We start from the raw sequence: 21,014 nt of genomic DNA on the forward strand, positions 1-21,014 counted from the left end.
CACACACACACACACACACACACACACACACACACACACCTTAACTTGCAGTCTCACATGCCAAACTCTTGGCATGCCCTCCTCTTCTCTCTGATCCCCGTGTCCCTCGCCTCCGGGAACGGTGTCTCTGAGTCAGTGCCCATTCTCGGTGGTGTCTGTCCTGTCCTTCCTCTTCTGAAGAGCCCTGGGGTCCCTTGGGGAGGTTGAGTCCTCTTGCCTGCGGTGGGTAGAGAGCAGTCGGCTGAGTCACCCTCCCACCGCCGAGCTCTGTTCTTAGAAACCATGTGAGGGGTGCAGATGGCCCACCCCTCACACGAAGGCATCTGGCACTAGGCAATGAGGTAGAGAGTCATGGCATAGGTCCCAGGGTCCCCCCCCCCCCCCCCGCCGTCCTCATGAGGAGAGAGCTCTACCGTCGCTGCCACCCTTACCTATTTCTGTTTGTTCTCTGACCTTTGAGACAGCCTGGTGTAGCCCAGGCTGGCCTGGGAAGCTCTGTGTTGTAGCCAAGGATGACCTTGAACTTTTCTGATCCTCTTTCCCACACCTCCCGAGTGCTAGGATCTCGGGTGCACACCACCACACCCTGAGAGATCTACTTCCGACCCAGAAGCAGGGCAGCGGCACCTAGAGCAGAGGCTGGCATCCACGGGGTACGGCTCTTAGAAGTATAAGGGGGCAGTCGTGGCCTAGGAGGTTGCGGGGACTTGTTTGAGGTCCCTGGGCATAGCCGCCAGGGGACTTCCCGAGTACTAAGTGATGGTGATTGGGACAGGAAATCATCGGGAGAGAGCTCCGGGAAATGGAGGTCCCCCTCCTCCTAGAAACTCCCCTGATGCCAAGACAGGACGCCAAGCCTGCCAGGCATCATCCTTCATTAATATGATATGACTTCCTGAGTTCCCTCTGGTCTTCCTGGGAACCAGAGGCTATGACAAGGACCACATGGCCCTCAGGCCTGCCACCCCCCTGCCTCGGGCTCTCCACCCCTCACAGCAGAGCCGAGTGGTCCTTTGGGGATCCCCAGAGCCACTGGAACTGGGGATCCATCCTGTCGGAAACTAGGGATGCCAGCTGGGTGGCATCTGGCCATGGGTGATAGGAAGATGTGGTCATGGGGGTGGGAACGCAAGGGTAATGCAGCGGCTGCCTGAAGTCAGCCCCGGTGTCAGAACACTCCTGCCCCCGGACATGGCCTTTTCCCTGCTACAGCGCAGACCTGGGGTGGGTGGGAGACTGGCCTCACTCAGCCACAGGCCTGGAAGCCTGGTGGGACTCATATCATGGTGGAGGAGACTGGAATAAATCAACCTTCTGCCCTTGCCCAGGGCCATCGTGCATCAGGAAAGTGGTCACTTTGGTACAGAAATGAAAGTCACATGGATGTGAAACCTCTTTACTAAAACTGTCTCCCTGAAAAACAAGGGTGTCACACCCGGGTGGGCGGGGCAGAGAATGTTAATGCTAGCACACTGGGGATGGAGGCAACAGAATTTCCAAGAGGCCAGCCTGGGCTACGTAGTAAGAACTCGCCTCACATAAACAAACAGGAAAAAAACAAACAAACAAACAAATGCTGGGCTTGCTGCCAAGCAGAAGACCTGACTTTGACCCCCAGGACCCAAAGAGAGAGAACTGACTCCTGCAAGTTGTCCTCTGACTTCTACATGTGCAGCATGGCATGGGCACGCGCACACACAAACACACACATATATGCATGCATGCATCATTTTTTTTAAGTTTAAGATTATTTTTGGTCACACAGAAAATTAGAGGCCAGCCCAGGTCACCTGAGATCTTGCCGCAAAAACAGAGCAGAACAACAGCAAGAACAGATAAAAAAGCCACAAAGGGCCAGGAGGTGGTGGCGGCGCACGTCTTTAATCCCAGCACTCGGCAGGCAGAGGCAGATGGGTCTCTGTGAGTTCAAGGCCAGCCTGGTCTACAAAGCCAGTTCCAGGACAGCCAAGGCTGCACAGAGAAACCCTGCCTCAAAAAAAGCAACAACAAAAAAGGCCACCAAGGGTGACTGGGGGTCCCCAAGGTCCCCTTTGGCCTTTGTCAGCCATGAGACAATAGGAACTACTGTGGAGTCAGTGAGGAGGTCACATGACTGCCGGGTTGACACTCTGGCCCGAGGGAGATGTTATCGGGGTATGTGAGAGAAGATGAGCAGCAGCCTTGTGTGTGGGAGCGATGCTGGAGCCTGAGGTGGCTATCCATCGTCAAAGTGTTATTGTTGGAGGTCAATGTCATCAGCTCTTGGCCTGGGGCCTGGAAGGGCTCTGGTGAGAAGCAAGAGGTCAGCCTTTAATGGTGGGTCACCAAATGTGGGTCTCCTGTGAGCTGGAGACCATGCATGGACTGTGTGTCCTAACACGGGACTCTGGGATCCTAAGCTAGGGGTCCAGGGATGAGGTCCAGCAGGGCTGCCTCCTTCCTCAGCTCCTGGAAGGAGTGAATTGTGTCCGGGGACCAGGGTTCTCTGTGATGCCTGGAAACACTACATCATGGAGGAATTTCCTGATCATTTCTCAATCCCAGGGCCGGGCCCTAACCCCAGGGCCTGAAGCCCAGAATAGCTCTCGCAGGCCGCCACTCACAGACAGCTCAGGCCCCAGTCAAGCTGGAGAACCACTCAGCTCTAGGGCCTGCCTGGCTCCCAGGGGGGCCTCTGAACCTGGGTGACATGAAACAGGGACTGAGATATGAACAGAGAGAGAAGGGGAGAGAGGAGAGACAGAGACACGCAGAGAGAGAGAGAGAGAGAGAGAGAGAGAGAGAGAGAGAGAGAGAGAGAGAGAGAGAGAGTTGCCGGAGGGTGTGAGAATCAGCGGAGGCTGGGTGTGGGGTGGTGGCTGCAGGTGACTGTGCTGGGAACTGTGTGAGGAGGGGACAGGGGGAGAGGCAGAGGCAAGGGATGGATGCTCAGAGCAGGGGATGGGGGTACCAGCCAGGGAAAGCAGGCAGGGAGCCCAAGGGGGCCTCTGGAGACCAGCCTAGGGGGAGGAGGGCGGGGCAGAGAGGAAATGAAAAAAGCTGGGGCGGCCAGCAAGATGAGGAGGGAGGGCGGGCCCTGGAGGGAGAAGCTGACAGACCGACACAGACCCCGCAGACAGGAGGAGTCTGAGGGTCAGGAGCGACAGGGAGAAGGCAGAGGTGCCGGAGGGTCCAGAAAGCAGCAATGTAAAGGCAGAGAACTGCAGAGGGAGGGACTGGGGGTAGTGAGTGGGTCCAGAGGACGACGCAGGAGACACCGGCAGAAGGAAGGGGTGACAGGAGGGAAGAAACAGGAGACCGAAAAGCGCTCTGGAAACTGGGGATCGGCTGGCCGATCCCGGCTGCTGTGACGACTGTGGCCAGCCGTGGGACCACCCCGCCTCCTGCCACCCCTGGGAGCCCTCCTCTCCTTGCGGGCATCGGAGAGTGGCAGGGCATGGCAGATTCTTGCCGGAACCTCACCTACGTGCGAGACTCGGTAGGACCTGCCACCAGCACCCTGATGTTCGTGGCCGGAGTGGTGGGCAACGGGCTGGCCCTGGGCATCCTGGGCGCGAGGCGGAAGTCACACCCATCGGCCTTTGCAGTGCTGGTCACTGGGCTGGCGGTGACGGATCTGCTGGGCACGTGCTTCTTGAGCCCCGCGGTGTTCGTGGCCTATGCTCGGAACAGCTCCCTGCTGGGCCTGGCCCACGGCGGGTCAGCGCTGTGCGACACGTTTGCCTTTGCCATGACTTTCTTTGGCCTGGCCTCCACGCTCATCCTCTTTGCCATGGCTGTGGAGCGATGCCTGGCACTCAGTCACCCCTACCTGTACGCCCAGCTGGACGCGCCACGCTGTGCCCGCCTGGCGCTGCCTGCCATCTACGCTTTCTGTTGCCTCTTCTGCTCACTGCCCCTGATGGGCCTGGGCGAGCATCAGCAGTACTGTCCCGGGAGCTGGTGCTTCATCCGTATGCGCTCCACCCAGCCCGGTGGCTGTGCCTTCTCCCTGGCGTACGCCAGTCTCGTGGCCCTGCTGGTGACTTCCATCTTCTTCTGCAACGGCTCCGTCACCCTCAGCCTCTGCCACATGTACCGCCAGCAGAGACGCCACCACGGCTCATTGGTGCCGACCTCTCGGGCGCGAGAGGACGAAGTTGACCACCTGATTCTGTTGGCCCTCATGACGGGCATCATGGCTGTGTGTTCCCTGCCTCTCACGGTGAGTGTCTCTTGGAACTGAGGTGCGGGGAGGGGGAGCGGAGGAGGGCAGCGCCAGCCTCTGCTCTTCATCTGTCATGCCCACTTGGCAGATGTGGAAACTGAGGCTCAAAAAGGGTGAGGCGGTGACTTTGTGTACCATCCAATGACTCCTACCCACCCTAAGAAGTCTCTCCACTTTCTTTTGCTCCACTAGACGCCCCCCAGCCCTTAGCTGTCCCCCTGTCCCCTCTCAGCCCTTGCTTCCCAATCAAAGACATCATTGACGCCATAACAGAATCCGCACAGTTCATGAACACTTGCTTTCTGCTGACAACAGCGCTCAGTGGCTTCCAAATGCCTCTTCAGATAAATTTCAAATTGACCTTTCACAATCATTTCAGAAGCACCGGCCAGGAAATGACACCAAGGTCCTGTCCGGTTGCCCTCTTTTGCAGAAGGACGATAGTGTGCGTTGCCTGCCCGTGATCACACAGACAGAGAAAGTCGCCATCCTGGCTCTCTCCGAGTCCCCACTCCCTGAGCCCAGACCCCACCCTGGCCTTTCCCCCATCCTTTTAGCTTCCCACTCCCACAGCTTCCCACAGGAACCGACCCTCCCGCCATAGCGGCTGCTGCGGGTGACACCCTCCAGCCACATCTCTAGGCTGGGTCTCAGAATAGGGGTTGGCATGGATTGCGGGTGTTTAAACCTTTAGAGGGTTAACAGTGACTGCCAGCCCCATCCCCAAGGGTGGCTCCGCATGGGGTTTCGGGCGCTCCAGAGGGCTTAGGCATCTGTGTGGGTTGGCGGAGGTTGCCTTGGCTGCAAAGCGGGGTTCTGGCAGGTGGGTAGGTGCCCTTTGCCCCAGCCCGTCTTCCCTCGCCAGTTGTCAGCTGTTTCCTGGGGGCTTTTCTGCCCTCTGCTCTCCGGATGCACGCACACATTAGCAACCCGGTCTATATCTTTCTTCATCTTATCTCATTTCCTTCCCTTTCAACCTGACACCAACTCCTCATCCCTGAGGGCAAGAAGTGGGAGGTAGGGTGTAAGGGTGGCGGAGGGCAAGTCAGTGATGCATCTGCCCTGCCCCTCAGATCCGAGGCTTCACCCAGGCCATTGCCCCGGACAGCAGTGAGATGGGGGATCTCCTCGCCTTCCGCTTCAATGCCTTCAACCCCATCCTGGACCCCTGGGTCTTCATCCTTTTCCGGAAGGCTGTCTTCCAGCGACTCAAGCTTGGGTTATGTTGCCTGTGTGCCCGTTCTGTCCACGGGGACTTGCAGACACCCCTTTCCCGGTCTGCGTCGGAGAGAAGAGACACACTGGCTCCCACTGCTCTCCAGGATAAGGAACGGAACTGGGTGCCCCTGACATCCTGGGGCACTGGGCAGGTGGCACCATTGACTGCTGTGCCTCCGGCTGGTGGCGATAGCTGCTCTGTGGGAAAGCCATCCAAAAGAGACGCCATGGTGGCTTGCTCCCTCTGCTGACACCTAGGCTGGTCCTGCATGCCAGCCTGGGCCCCCGGTGTCGCAGGACCAGAAGCCAGAAGATCAGGGACTCAACTGGAGATGGTGGGAGCCACATATTTGACCCCCAAAGTCTGGGAGTGTCTGCTGCCCTTTTCCTCCTTTGGGACGGTGGCTACAGACCTTGGGAAGAGGGTGAGGGATGATGGAGGCATGTTCTGTGGCTCTTGAGAAGGATTCTCTCAAAATAACCGGGGCCTGGCCAGGCTGCTCTGGCCCTGGGCTCCCCCATCTGTCTCACTGTCTAAATATTTAGGGAGCAGAAAAATTTCCAGCGGCTTCCGTGGACTCCAGTCTGCTGGGGTTAGAGTGTCTGCTCTCCGCTTCCACCAAGGGGGGCCCTGGATGCCCACCCAAGGTTCCCAGGGGACACACAGCCAATGCCCTCTCCCAAGCCATTCCAGCAACCTCCCTCAGAAATGTTCCTGCCCTCCCCCATTCCCTATCCTCTATCTGACTTTGGGGTCCTGAGCCCCACCAGGAAGTGGGAAGGGAAGGCCACTATATTGTAGGTGACGTTACTGGACATGTGTCTGGTGCAGAAACGGCCTGAGAAATGTCACAGCTTGGGGAAATTGTGCCATGTGAACTTTGGGGGAAGGTGCAGGGTACAAGCCAGAGATGGTGCCGATGCATGTCCCAAGCCTGTCTCCCGATGATCCTGGAACGAACAACTGCCTCCGTTTAGAACTGGATCTCAACTCGCCATCTCCAGAACCTCCACAAAGATTTCACTCACTCATTCAACCAACTCCTATGGGACCCTGAAGTCGGCAGGCGCTAACTCTCTGGGGCCCCGAGCAAAGAAGCCAGGGTGCTTGGGAATGAGTTGACTGCCTTGAGGGGAAGTGAGTCAGCTGGAGGGCTGGGCTAGGGGAGAGGGCAAACAGAAATGCTCCTCACTGCCGCCCAGGTTCCCATGTCTCAGCTCCTCTGGCCATTCCCCCTCCCACTCCATCTGCTTGGCAGCACAGAGCCTCTCCAGAGAGGGTGGAACCAAGGCCCAGAGAGGGCAATGCCCCAGCCTGGGCCACACCGTGAAAATGTGGAGTAGACTGTGTCTATTATTTTCTCATGGCCTCTCTGAACCTCAGTTTCCTTTCCACTGTTATCTGTTGGGGGTGCTGTGAGGATTGAATGACACCCGCCCCCTGCCCTAAAAAGAAGAACAACTTAGCATGGGACCTGGAAGGAAGTTGCTGTTAATATTGTTAGACGGGCAATTAGAAAACAAAGGAGGATTTGTTTTGACTTTTTCCCCCTGGTAAATATATTTCGGATCACATTCAGGAAGAGCAAGGAGTGTCAGGAGAGATGGAAACGGGCTGAGGCAAGCTGGGTACGGAGGTGCGGAGGTGCATGTTTGCAATCCCAGCACACCTATGCTCAGGCAGGAGCGTCACAGTTCAAGGTCATCCTCAGGTGTTACACAGAGCGTTCAAGGTCAGCCTAGGGTATTTGAAACTCGGTCTCCAAAACCAAATAACAGATACAATCATAAATCAAACTGGGCGAAGGTGGCCTTTTAATCCCAGCACTCGGGAGGCAGAGGCAGGTGGATCTCTGTGAGTTCGAGGCCAGCCTGGGCTACAGAGCAAGTTCCAGGACAGGCAGGGCTATTACACAGAGAAAGCCTGTCAGGAAAAACAAAGCCAAACAAATGAACAAACAAAATCATAAAACAAACCAGGCTGAAGTGACCAGTCTGAAGGTATTGGAAGGAACAGTACTGCTGACAGCGGAAATGGCCTAAACACCGCTGAATCTATAATTGCCTGAGAATGGTAAATGGTCATTTTTATTTACGGGTATTTTAACACAATAAAAAAATGTAATACTGAAAAATAATGAAGGCTTCTGGAAACTTTCATGTTATTTTCTTAGAAGGTGTGTGTGTGTGTGTGTGTGTGTGTGTGTGTGTGTGTGTGTGTGTGTGAGCTCAAATGCACATGTGTACATCTTTGCATATCCAGAAGCCAGAAGAGGGTGCTGGACTCCTGGGGACTGAAGTTACAGGTGCTTTGGGACACCCAGCTTGCTTGGGTGCTGGGATCTGGACCTCATGATTGTGCCACCGGAGCCTTTTACCCACTGAACCATCATCCCAGAGTACTTTAAAAACTTTTGGACAGGGTCTCACGGAGCCCAGCCTGGTCTGGAACTTGCCATGTAGCAGAGGATTCCTGATCCTTCTACCTCCCTAGGCTGCAATTACCGGTGTAGCTCACCATGCCTAACTTCATATCAATCCCAGCAGAATACTAATATATCAGTTGAAATTATTAATAAAAAGTCAGCTGGCCGGGTGGTGGTGGCACACACCTTTAATCCCAGTACTCGGGAGGCAGAGGCAGGTGGATCTCTGTGAGTTCAAGGCCAGCCTGGTCTACAGAGCAAGTTCTAGGACAGATAGGGCAGTTACACAGAGAAGCCCTGTCTTGAAAAACGAAAACAAAACAGAAAGTTCAACTGGGCGCGGGATGGGGGGGGCTCATACCTGCAGTCTCGGTGCTGGAGAGGTTGAGGTTAGTCTAGACTATGTAGGAAGGCACTGTCTGAAAACAGAGGAGCGGAGTATGGTGACATACACTTGTCATCCCTGCTTTGGAAGCAGAGGCAGGAGGTTAGGAGGTCCGGGTCTATCCCCAGCAACAGAGAGTGTAAGGCTAGCTCTGTCTTTAATTAAAAAAAAAAAAAAAATGGACTGGGCGGTGGCGGCGGCGGCGGCGGCGGCGGCGGCGGCGGCGGCGGCGGCAGCGCCGCCGCACGCCTTTAATCCCAGCACTCGGGAGGCAGAGCCAGGCGGATCTCTGTGAGTTCGAGGCCAGCCTGGTCTACAGAGTGAGATCCAGGAAAGGTGCAAAGCTACACAGAGAAACCCTGTCTTGAAAATAAATAAATAAATAAACAAACAAATAAAAATAAAATGTAGTTCAGTGGTCATCGTTTGCCTAGTTGGGGCCCTGGGCTTGACATTCAATCTTCAGTACAAGGGAGGAGGCAGGGGTTTTCCTGCTCAGGGGTGGAGCGTGCATTTCACAAGTGTGAGCCTCTGGTGTCAACACTTAGCACCCTAGAAAATGGAAAAAAGGTCATGCTTAAACTTCCCCTCCTCCTCCCTCTCATTCTGACCCCTTTCAGTCCCAGGATGGCAGCCTGCCAGAGTGTACCTGTGTCTACCCTCTCACCCATCTTGGCTTGTCCCTTGTGATGTTGGGGACATGGCAGGGACAGACACAACCCTGGTTCTGCCCTTGTGGGCTCACTCTTCAGTGCGGGAAGACAGCCCTGTGTGGGAGTGGGCAGGGCTCAGGAAGGGCATAGGGACACCAGGGAGGGCTTCCCGGAGGTGGTGACTGTGCCGGGCTAAGGATTTAGGAAGCAATCCAGCCGAGTAGCAGGGAGGTGCTTCTGCTACGTTTTTGCTTCTGACCTGGAGGTCCAGTGCCTCACTGGCTTCTCCGGCCTCTCGTGTGCTCCTAATTCCTCATGCTTTCCCTTGAGCCCCCTGGGAGCCAGAGGCTACTCAGTGTCTGAGGGGCTACAAGGGCACGGTCGGGCGCTACTCTGCTCACAGTCCAGCGGGGCCGTTGTATAATCACATCAACATGTCACAGGAAGCAGCACCTCAAACACAAAATTACAAGTTGTGCTGTGGACAGTTAGAACGTGGGACATGAATGTGCGCGTGCGGGGGGGGGGGGGGGGGGATCCCAGGCACCTGTTGGGGGTGGGTGTCACCCACATGTGTACAATGTGTACAATGTACTGCCATCAGTTCATCCTAGAACCCCCTCTCATCCTCTTCCACTCTGCTGACCCCCCCTTCCCAATTAACCATTCCCAACTTCCATGTCTTCTGACTTCATTAATTATAAAATTTCTCCATTCATTTCTTTTTTAAAAAATTTATTTATTCATTATGTATACGGTGTTCTGTCTGCATGTCTGCCTTCACGCTAGAAGAGGGCACCAGATCTCATTATAGACGGTTGTGAGCCACCCTGTGGTTGCTGGGAATTGAACTCAGGACCTCCGGAAGAGCAGCCAATCAAAGCTCTTAACCACTGAGTCATCTCTGCAGCCTCCTCTATTCATTTCTTTACAAGTCTTTTACACTTATTTGTGTGTATGTGTGTGTGTGTTTGTGTGTGTGTGTGTGTGTGTGTGTGTGTGTGTGTGTATGTTGTGTGTGTGTGTGTGTGCCCATGCCACAGTGTGCACATGGACGTCAGAGGACAACTTCCAGGAACCAGTTCTCTCTCCACTTTGTCGGTGACGGGAATCGAACACAGGCTGCAGGCTTGGTGGCAAGCTCCTTTATCTGCCGAGCCACCTCATCAGCCCTCTTACTCTCTTTTCTTCCTGGCATTGGACTGACTGACACACGAACGAGCTGGGCGTGTGACAAAAACCTTTCATCTCTGCACTTGGAAGGCCGAGGCAGGATTGCCTGAAGTTGGAGGCTAGCCTAGGTGACCTGGCAAGACGCTGTCTCAAAGGCAGGCTGGGGATGTGGCTCAGCTGGTGGAGTTGCTGGCTTAGTGTGCCCCCAGCCCTCGGGGCCAACTCCAGCACCCTAGGAAGCTGAGTGTGGTTGGTGGTACAGGCCTCAGTCCCAGCACTCAAGGTGGAGGCAGGAGCATAGTTCCAGGCCAGCCTGGGCTACATGAGAGCTTCTCTCAAACCACACCACATCAAACCAAACCAAATGAAAGAAAAAGTAGCTGTGCAGCAGTGGTGGCACACACCTTTAATCCTAGCACTCAGGAGGCAGAGGCAGGTGTTTCGCTGTGAGTTCGAGGCCAGCCTGGTCTACAGAGCGAGTTCCAGGACAGCCAGGGCTACACAGAGAAACCTTGCCTCGAAAAACCAATAAATAATACATAAGTGATTTTTTTTTTTTAAGTAACACACCACTAAGTTCTGGGGCTGTTTTTCCATGCTCACAACCACAGGTTCCATCTCCAGCACAGAAAAGCAAAGTTAAAGAACAGTTTGCAGAAAGCGGCTGTGACCCGCTGGGAGTAATTCCATACAGTGCCCCAGAACCTATGGGGGAAATGGCTAAATTATTATGAACAATGAAACAATAACACAACACTATTATGCGCCAGTCCCAAGGCCCCAGCGGCAGGCCTTCTGTCCTCGCGGCTCCATCTGCTGGTCACACTGAGAATGACACTTAGAAGTGGCCTCGGCTACCTTCATGAGCTGCCCCTTGCCTCTGGGAGGCGAGAGGACCCTGCCTGGCACCTGTGGCTCCTCCTGTCTTAGGCCAGGTCGTGGTTGGCCTAGATCTGGGAGCCTGACCTGGACACGACTCCCCCACAAGCCCTTCCTTGGCTTTGAGCTGCAGCTGCCAGCCCTCACTGTTCACCCTGGGACTGGCAGGAGTGAAAGACAAGAGGGGGCAGCGTGATGGTTATCTAATAATGTGGCCTGCCTTCCGAGGACTAAGCCTTCCCAAACACCAGTAAGGATTCACAGAGGCAGAGGCGGTGGGAGGTGGGGGTGGGGGGTGCTGTGGTTAAGCGCTTGGCATCTGGAAGCCCAGTGATAGGAGGGGGAGCTTGATTCTGCACGCCACTTCCAAGAAGTGGGACGCTTTACCTGCATAGGCCTCCTGTCTGGAAAAAGACCAAAGTCCCCAGCTCCTAAGGCAGAGCATGCCCACCACAGTCAGTGTGGGCCACCTGGCCTGGGTGGGGATGCAAACACAGGGTGGTACAACCTGGAGGTTATTTTTAATATTTCAGGAATTATTTTCCATTCTAGTAAACTGGGGCCTAGGGAAAAAGTCTGCTCCACTGAGTAGGATGTGGCCCACGTGGCCTCATCTATCCTGTAGGAGGGCAGGTGGTCAGCAGGTTGTTCTCCACCTTGCTTTGAAGCAGGGTCTCTCAGCACTCTCCACCATCCTTGCATCCCATCTTACCACAGGAGTGCTGGCCACAGCATTTGGCTTTTTACGTCGCTCTAGAGGGCCGAATCTGGGCTCCCAGGCTTTTGTCTCTGGCCCCCAGAAGAAGTCGTCTCTATCTAAAGCCCAGCCCTTGTAATCAGGAGTGACGAGGGGTCCACAGAGAGGGGTCCGCAGCTAGGCTCTCCCATGCACGCTCTCACACGTCCCCACTACTGCAGCTGGGGGGCCTTCTCTCCCCACAGCCTCACGAAGGACAGGAAGCCAGCAAGTAGCTGTGCTTTACAACTGATTGGAGCTTTTCAGTTTTTGTTTGGAGACTGGGTCTCTCTGAAGCCCAGGCTGGCCTTGAACTCGGGTGCTTTGCCTGCCTTAGGAGAGAGTCACACTGCTCAAGTCCAATCCCCTCTGCTGAACTGCTATTCCACATGCTGTCAGTGCCCCCCCCCGGGGGGGGCATCAGTGAGGTCCCCCATGAAGGACCTGTCACCCTCTGCCCCACCCAGCCTTGCTGTTCTTTGGCCTTCACATCCTGCTCTCCCGATGTCACAGGGTCCCACAGTCCCCTCTGGCTGTAGTATCTATCCTCCCTGATGTTGGGTCGGGTGCCTTTGGGAGCTCTCCTGATGGTGGGCCGATCTTTGCAGTCATACACACAGACCCAGACCCAGTAAGCTGCCCTTGGCGACCTGTCCACAGAGGAAGGCTGAGGATAGATGGAAGAGTCCAGACAGGTAGTCACTGTATTTTATTGGAAAACATTGATATATATTTTTCTTCACAGCTTGAACTGAACACAATATTGCCCGGTTTTAAAAAACAAAACAAAACAGAAACAAAATAAAAAAACAAAACAAAAAACAAAACCGAAACATTCCGCAAAGTCCACAGCCTCACGCCTACCTGCCCTCACCCTTAGCTCTTGGCTGGGTCTCCCGATATGCCCTGTCCCTCCCTCCCTCAAGGCTGGCGCCAAGGGATGGAGAAGAGTCTCAAGCTGGGCAGGTCCCAGCAAAAGCAACGTGATTGCCCTGGGGGGCCAGAGGAGAACAGAGAAAGGAAAGGAACCCAGACTGGACTGCCCACGTTGACTGACAGACGTCCCAGAGGCTAGAGTCAGAAGCAAGGGCGCGGATCATGCTCTCCGCTGGGGAGGAGGACAGGCAGGGCGAGGGCAGAGGCGGGCAGAAAGCGATGCCAAGTCACCACGGAGGGGCAGGAGGTGCCCGCTGCGTGCTCTGCGCGGCGGCCCACACAAGTGTTTATTGCAGGTTGGTTCTTGTGAGCATGGTGGGGCTCGTCTCCCCTCTCCCCACCCTTTAGTTGGCCCGGCAGGTTTGGGACAAAATCAAAGTTCTGAGGGGCATAAAGGGGAAGAAAAAAGATCACCAGCACATTACACAGCGACCATCCCCCACATCATTCTTGGACCAGCCCTGGACTGGGCAGGTGGCTGGGGGCGCCATGGGGGAGCGGCATGGGATATTAGCACCAGGTATTTACAGAACAGCGTGAGATCGCTGGAGGGATGAGGGCAAGTGTGATCGGCAGCGTGGCCAATGACAGCCCCCCACCCAGCCCGACCTCAGAAAGCCAGCCAGATGGTTTCAGAACAGCGCCAGCGAGACCCGAGTGCTGTCCGCTCTGTCCGTCCCCCTCCAGTAGTGAAAGCATGTTAGCCTCCAAGGCCTTCCTGCCCCTTCCCCGCCCTCCCACCCCCTAGCCCCATCCTGGGTCACATCCAGTCACTGCCACACTTCCTCGACTCTCAGTCCTGGAACACCCCCTCTTGGCACCCTGCCCCACAGGCTGCTGGGCTTGCACACAGAATCACAGGGCCGGGGTGCATGCAACAGTGGCAGAGGACATGCTCCTCCACATGGCAAAGGCCTCGCTCCCCTCCCCACTGGGCAGGGACAGGGCCGGTGGCCACCCCAGCACCCAAAGAAGGGCAAACAGAAGGAAACAAACCAAAAACGGAGGAGAGCCATCCGGGCTGGAGGAGCAGGAGGAGGACAGAGGCTCCCCAGGGCAATGGGTTCACCTTATGAATGCATCAGGCCTGGAAAATGGGAATGGAAGGGGGAGGCCAAAGGAAGCGATGAGGGGCATGGAGGGACAGTCAGGAGGAGGGGAAAGAGCAGTCATGCAGCTTGGGACAAATCTTTTGTTGCTTTATCAGATTCTCAGTCAATCAATTGGTGTTTGCTAGAACCGGGAACGCAGGGGAGTGTTGAAGAGAGGAGAGCGCGAGAAGAGATCAGGAGAACGGGCATGGCCAGCTGCCCGGGCCTTCACTTCGCAGTCATCATCTGTACAAACTCTGCCAGGAGAGAGTTGAGTCCATCACAGGCCGAACCCCGCGGTCCTCCCAGCTCCGGGGGCCTGGAGGACCTGCCCAACACAACTCACCTTCATAATTGACCTGGCCATCTCCATCAATGTCAGCCTCTCGGATCATCTCATCCACCTCCTCATCCGTCAGCTTCTCCCCCAGGTTCGTCATCACGTGACGCAGCTCGGCGGCACTGATATAGCCATTCCCGTCCTGGGGTTTGGGGACAAAGGCTTGTCACTCAGGCTCCCCTGCTTGGAGAGCTGTGGTGGGCAGGGACTGCCAACTGCCTCCCCCCATCAGGGTGAAGGAGCTCTCAAGGCGCAGAGGTGCCTCTGGCTTGCTGTCCAGCACCTGTCACAGGGCTCTGAGCAGGACTGCTTACCTTGTCAAAGACACGGAAGGCCTCTCGGATCTCCTCCTCACTGTCTGTGTCCTTCATCTTTCTGGCCATCATGGTCAGGAACTCTGGGAAGTCAATGGTCCCATTCCCTGGAAGAGGGAGGGAGGGAAGGAGGGAGGCAGAAGTTACCTAGAGCCCTGTAGGAGGGGTAATAGTTCCGAGGTCACGAGTGAGCAGCGTGGGTGGGCTGGCTCGCAGGAGCTCACCGTCAGCGTCCACCTCATTGATCATGTCCTGCAGTTCGGCCTCAGTGGGGTTCTGCCCCAGCGACCTCATCACAGTCCCCAGCTCCTTGGTAGTAATGGTGCCATCCCCATCCTTGTCGAAGAGGGAGAAGGCTTCCTTGAACTCTGGGGAGGGAAAGGAATGTGCCAGGAGCCCAGAGGTTAGAGTCACCTGTTTCCAGGTGGAGGAGGAAGACGCGGGGCCAGGCCTTGGGTCAGGGCCCCACTTCCTCAGTGTACCCCTGCCTTCTTTCACTCTCCCTCCTCAGCCCATGGAGCCGAGTGACCTGGCCTGACAAGTGTCCTCTGATGGTTCTCCATGTCTTTCAAATGATGCCCTGGACCAAAGGGATGGAGCGGGTAACAGGCAAGACAACTCTCCACCTGAAGTTCACTAGCTGCTCGACTGGCAGGGGGAAGGGGAGGCTGCAGAGGCTGTTGGCCAGCCTCAAAAGGAAACGTGGCACCCCATTCCTTCTGCTGGGCACCGCCAGCCCAGTCCCCACCGTGGGTGCTCCCGGCTCCCGGAGGAGGAGTCAAGCCTGTGGCGGCAGCCTGTGGGGTGGTCTGCAGCAGGGCTTGGCCAATGGACAGGGAGAGAGGGAGGCAAAGGGAGATGGCTGACAAGCCAGGAGGCCCAGGAGTGGGGTGCTGAGTGGGAAGACCACAGCTGGGGCCACAGCATCAGGAGAGAGAAGCATGTGGCTCCTGCCCTCCCACTGGGCCCACTTTGGCACCCAGAGCTCCCCACCCCCAAACCCTCGGAGAACAGATGCCTGGCAGCCTGTTCTCAGAGGGTGTGGGCTGGGGTGGGGGTGGTGGAGGGGAGTGGTGGGCATTTTGCTAATGGGCGGGCTCAGGGTGAAAAGTGAGGCATGTGCTTATGTTACAGGAGGGCCAGGTTGGGGATGGCAGGTGGCGTGGGAGGGACACGCACTGCTGGGCAGCTGTGACTCGAGCTTCTGGGCCCCGGGGAAACAGTCCAAGTCTCCTTGGGGATGCTGTCATCTCCCTGTGCCGAGGCCTGGCTGCTGGGGGTGGGGGTGGGGCAGGCAGTAGAGAGTGGGTCACGTGACCCATGAGCTCATGACCAATAAACAAGTCTAATCTTTTGCTTTCCTTGGTGGGTTTCTTCCTGCCCAAGGCCAACGTGAGACTCTGAGAAAGCAGGTCCTCTTCTAACACCTTGGTCTTGGAGCCAGCAAAGCTGGGGGCAGAGACCTTTTCTTTGGCCTCTGGTCAGCTTTGCAGCAACCTGTGGTTAGGAGATATCCCAGGAATTGCCTCAGGCTGTGGAGGGGCAGAAACAGAGTCCAGGGCTCCATCGGTCCTGCAGCTGCTCTTCCTGGGGCTTGGGTTGGGGGGCAGAGCCACAAAAATAAACCACACGGGGTCTAGGGTTTTGCTTAGCTTATGGGAGGTACATGACTATTGTTTGTGCAGGAAGAATTTATGGGGTGTCTACTAGGCTCCAGGCATTGAGGCTATGGCAGCTACCAACAAAACCAAGTCCTATGCTCTAGGAATCGATTCCTGGTGCAGGCACCAACAGAAAAGGAAAACGGCAACTGTGGCCCATCAGACAGGCCTGTACCACACAGGCAGGGGGAGTAAGAGAAAGGAGCCGTCTGCCTGGGGTAGGGTCAGGGAAGCTAAGCTCTATCGCTGCCCAAAGACAGGGGTGGAGGAGGGAAAGAGAAGCCAGGGAGCACGTGGAGGTGGGAGTGGCCAGCCATCTTCCGGGCGGAGCAGGAGGGCCAGCCTATAGCAAGGGAGGCAGGACTGACAGCTGGGTGGGCTCTGTAGGGAGGTTCTTTCCAAGGCCCCAGTGAGCTGTGTCAGGGGAGGACAAACAGCCCCTGCAGCCTAGCCGAGGGCTGTGTCAGGGCCGCGGGGTAGGTGTGGCAGCGCCCCGCTAAGCTCTTCTGCTCACACACCGACATTCTAGCCGCAGGCCTGGCATGAGGTGATGTGGACACATATTTCATCAGATGCAGGGGCTGGCTAAGATCTGGCTTGGGAGAGTGGCACACTCACCTGCAATCTGTTCTTCGGTCAGCTGGTCAGCCTGGAAAAGGAGGAAGGGGAGTAAGTCACTGGACGACCCACCCACCCTGGAGGCGGCCTCCTGCCCCTGCCCCCTCTGCCGGGGCCAGTTTCCTAAGATGCACCTGCTGGCTGAGGGAAGAGGCTGCCCGAGGCAGGGCCTGGGACAGTCAGGACCCACGGGTCAGGTGCCGGGGCGGGCTACAACCACAGGCAGGCTGAAGAAGCACCCGGCCTCAGCAGCAGAGCAGCTCCAATCCCAGCCTGGACGCAGTGCATGCAGCGTTAAGGTTTCACTTCGGGAGCCCCAGAGGCCGAGGCAAGCAGCAGCTGCCCTAGAGGCCTCATCAAGCGCTCTAGAAGGCTCCAAAGCAAAACAGGCCAGTAGTCCTTGGGTAGGGCGGAGGAAGCTGCCCACGGCTATCTTTGCTAGCTCCTGTCACCTAGTTGGAGGGGCTAGGCCCGGGCAGCAAGGCTCATGTGGCAACATCTCTTTTAGCTGGTGTCTCCAAGTTGTTCCAGGGCCTGGAAGAACCCTGGTGGGGGAAGGCTGCTCCACCCCTCACAGGCAGGGCAGGCGCAGAGCACCATTCTGTTCTGCGGGGAGTGACTGCAGCAGGCAGCCGGGGGCACAGGACTGAAGTCCGCTTAGGCTTCAGCCTTCCAGATTAAGCGCTGCAGTTTTTAACCCTTCTCAGTCCAGGCTACTTGCGGCTGGCCAGCCACGGCAGACAGCCCCTGTTGCATCTGGGGCTGTGTGGAGGTCCTCGAGGGAGGAGCAGAATGGGTGCTGGACCCCAGCTTCCAACAGTTATAAGGGCGGTTTTCTTTTCTGGGGTGTGAATCCTGCTGAAGAATCTCCACCATCCCTGGGCCACTGTGGTCCATGAGGCTTCCTTTCCTTTTCCCATGAGGGCAAGGGGCACAAGGCCACAGCAGGCTCTGGGCCTGAGCCTGCAGGCCAGAAACGGAAGTGAACTATGGCAGGCACCCAGAGCATTCCACTGAGGCTCTGGAGCTTCCAGCAGGGGCCACAGACCTCTGCCTATCCCTAACTGTGAGCCGCTCTTAAAAGCCATAGCCCACCCTCCTCCATATTCACAAACGATGCACACCGGGGGACACTGTATAATCTGGAGGGAGAGGAACTGGAGACCTAGTCCCGAACATGAGGTATCAAGGGACAGAGGTCTGTGGAGGGGCTGGGGGGGGGGGCGCAGGAGGGAGAGAAGAAAGGTAGACGGGAAGGCCTAATGGTTAGTCCCCTGCACAGCTATCAAAAATGACTCAGAGTGGTGGGCTTCCTAACCCTGACCTGTGGCCCGGGCCAAGGAGAGCTGAGGCCGGCAAAGGTGCCCAGGCCCACCCCTTGGCTCTGACCCCCGAGGACACTGGTGCGAGCTGCTCCGGAAAGGGAGAAGAGGATGGGCTTCTGGTTCCCGAGGCCAGCCTGTGCTGGGGGAGGGGAGGCCAGCTCTGGGGCCCATCTGCTTTCCATTCTCTTCCATCTGTGGGCCTAGGATGGGAAAAGTCAGCCCACTCGGGGACCTTCCCGTCACACAGTGCTGTCTGCAAGAAGCCCTGGCCTCTTCCCCTTTTGGTGACACCAGGAGGGGGATGGGGGCAAGGAGGCCGAGGCAGGTTGCAGAATGGCCGAGGATGGCTCTGGAGGCCGCTATGTGCCGTTTTCCCCAAAGAGCTGGAAGCTGCAGAGCAGGCACTGTCACGGTTGCTGCAAATAGGCGTGGCTCTGGCTCTGGGGAGGGCCTGTCAGACACTCGGCCTGACACGCGGGAGCCCTGGCCCCTGCTCCATCAAGGGGAGGCCACAGACAGAAAGGCAGGGCTGCTGGCCTGGAAAACGGAGGGCCGAGAAGTGAGTCTGACTACTGCTGGAGGCCCTTCCCAGGCCAGGTCCTTAGCTTTCACCGCAGAAGAACCAGGCTCCTCTCCAGCTTCCCAGACCTTCATCTCAGGCTCCAGGGAGCGGCTGGACAAGGAAAAGCAGCTTGAGGTGGGGAGGGGAAGGGAATTATTTCTCTGTCTCGCCCCAGCCCCCAGAGGGTGCCAGAAAGCAGTGTTAAGTGAGCTCAGAACCCAAGGCCAGGGCCCCTCACCCGGGCCAAGGAGGAGTCACAGCGCTCAGGCCCAAGTCCAAGGCCAGTTACCGGGGACTCTTCCTTCCCATACCTTGCTGATTACACACAGAAAGAGAAAAACCGGTCAGGGCCAAAGCTGGGACCCTCCTCTGGAGGCGGGGAGTGGGGCTGCTGGCAGCTGCCCAAGCTGCAGGGCCCCTTTAGCAAGGTTCTGCTGGGGGGGAGATGGGGTGGTGGCAAGAGGAGCCCTCAGGTCTGTGTCAGCAGGATGAGATCTGATACATGGTGGCGGCTGCTTGTCCTCCCCAGCTTTGCCAGGGAGGGTGGTGCACACGGTTCCCAGGCTGAGCCTGGGGGGGCTGGGGGTGCTGTGGGTGGCAGGACCAGGGGAGAAGTCGTCTGCTGTATGCCTCTAGAAGCTCTAGCTGTGGGGAGCTGGGGAAGAGGCCTTGATAGAACAAGCGGCTCTCAAGCCAATGAGAGGGTCCCTTGGAGGTCTCTGGAGAAGCAGGCGCTGCTGCCCCCACCCTGAGGGGATGGGACCAGGCGTCTGTCACTGACACCACACTGTACTGTATTGCACTGTCATTTGGCACAGCCAGGAGAAGCAGGTGCACGAGGCTGGAGGAGAAAGACACCTCCTGGCTTACAGGGGACAACGAGGGGGCTAGGCTTCCTGGCTGTAAGCAAGATAGCTCATCGGGTGCGCCCCAAACTTGGACCCCACTCCCATCTCATGCAGCTTCAGTGCGCAATGGGGACCTGAGCAACTCCACCCACCCGCTCCCACTGCCTTCAGCCTGGCCCAGCCCCATTCTTCCCAGGGAAAGGGGACCTCTCAGCTCCTCCTTCGGATCCTCTGCAGCAGCCCACTGCCAACCCAGCCTCACCAGCAGCCTCGGTGGCAGGACCCTTCCCTGGAGACACCCACCTCGAAACCTAGGCTCCCTCAGTTACCATTCATTGTCTCCCCCGTCGCTCCTCTAGAAGCCTGTCCGATCTCACCCCCACCACCCAAACTCAAGTCCTCCCCCACCCCCTCACCTTGGAAACCCCGTTCGCCACCGACCCAAACAAAACACTGCCTCACCAACCCTCCCTTCCATCTCTCTTCCTAGTGCAACAGCCTTAACCTCAGAATCCTTCCCAGCTACCCCCCACCAAGTTTTCCACAAGGCTCCCTGGTTCCCCCACTACCGGTGATCACATCCCTGCTCCTTTAAAAACATCTCTAAGACCCCAGTCCCCCTCAGTCCCCCTCTGGATCCCCGCAGGCTCCAAGAGCATCTTCTAGCCTCTGCTTCCACCCACCTCGGGCTCCTCCTTACCTCAGCCTGCACCTGACCCTCCTCCTCCCTCCTCCTCCTCCTCCTCTTCCAAGCAATGCTTGTCCTTGGAGACCCCCCTCCCCCACCGGGGTCTAGTATGCAGAAGTGACCCCCGGATCCCAGCTCCATCTACCCTCTCCTCTGCAGAACACCCCCTGGGAACCGACCGGCCCCCCTCTCCCACTCAGGCTCCGCTACCCACGGCCACCCCTCCAGGAACCGCTTCCTGCATTCTCCCAGGAACCAAAGTCTCCATCGCCGGCGTTTCCTATTTTCTCCTCCCGGGGCCGGGGTAAGGATGTGATTCTGGGACCCAGCGTCCCGTGGTGGATCCGAATGCTGCTTTTTTTTGGGGGGTGGGTGGTAGAAGGAAAGGGTGTCCCGGTGTTCCCCATTTGAAGCCTCAGGTTGTCTGTTTTTTTTTGGGGGGGGGTCCCACCAATTCAACCTGGTGATAAAGTAGCTTCTAGAAGTCCCAAGGGCCGCTTGGGAGATCCCGAGGGGCCCGGCCTCTGCCGCCCAAGGTTCGCTCGCCGTCTCTGGGGGGAGCTTCCCCTCCCGACCTCGGCCGCCTCACTCACCATGGCGAGGCACCGGGTGTCCGGAGCGCGGGGATCGAGGTTCCTCTGGCGGCGGCAGCAGCTGCAGCAGCTCGAGCTCCGCCGCGCGTCCGCGCCTCCACACTCTCTGCCCGCAGCGCGCGCCGCCGCCGCCCGTCCGCCCGCCCGCCGCCGCCGCCGCCGCCGCTGCCGCCGCCCGCCGCCGCCGCCCGCCCCAACGGTCCCTCAACGGCAGCCGCGCGCGCCCCGCCTCGCCCGGCCCCGCCCCAGCCGGCCCGCGCGCCCCCGCGGCACTGCGGCTTCCTCCGGATCCCTCCGCGCCGGGACGGCGCGCGCTCGCCGGCCCCTCTGCCCAGAGCCCCAGGAATGTGCCGCCGGGCAC

At 57.5% G+C, this 21,014-nt stretch overlaps 2 protein-coding genes across 2 annotated transcripts; one reads left to right on the plus strand and one right to left on the minus strand.

Annotated features, from left to right (window-relative positions):
* The first annotated feature begins 3,058 nt into the window (after positions 1–3,058).
* Ptgir (prostaglandin I2 receptor) lies at positions 3,059–7,563 on the plus strand. Its single transcript, XM_006991474.4, has 2 exons — positions 3,059–4,204; positions 5,281–7,563. The coding sequence occupies exons 1-2, from the start codon at positions 3,437–3,439 to the stop codon at positions 5,674–5,676; spliced, it is 1,164 nt and encodes a 387-aa protein (XP_006991536.1). The 5' UTR covers positions 3,059–3,436; the 3' UTR covers positions 5,677–7,563.
* Positions 7,564–12,371: 4,808 nt separating this feature from the next.
* Calm3 (calmodulin 3) lies at positions 12,372–20,810 on the minus strand. The gene is made up of 6 exons (XM_006991475.2): positions 20,654–20,810; positions 16,638–16,668; positions 14,583–14,726; positions 14,359–14,465; positions 14,051–14,186; positions 12,372–13,961 (listed from the first exon to the last, which is right to left on the minus strand). Exons 1-6 carry the CDS (start codon positions 20,654–20,656, stop codon positions 13,933–13,935), a joined length of 450 nt encoding a protein of 149 aa, XP_006991537.1. The 5' UTR covers positions 20,657–20,810; the 3' UTR covers positions 12,372–13,932.
* Between the last annotated feature and the right edge of the window lie 204 nt (positions 20,811–21,014).

Source organism: Peromyscus maniculatus, chromosome 1, assembly GCF_049852395.1.
Source record: "Peromyscus maniculatus bairdii isolate BWxNUB_F1_BW_parent chromosome 1, HU_Pman_BW_mat_3.1, whole genome shotgun sequence".
NCBI classification, from domain to species: Eukaryota; Metazoa; Chordata; class Mammalia; order Rodentia; family Cricetidae; genus Peromyscus; species Peromyscus maniculatus.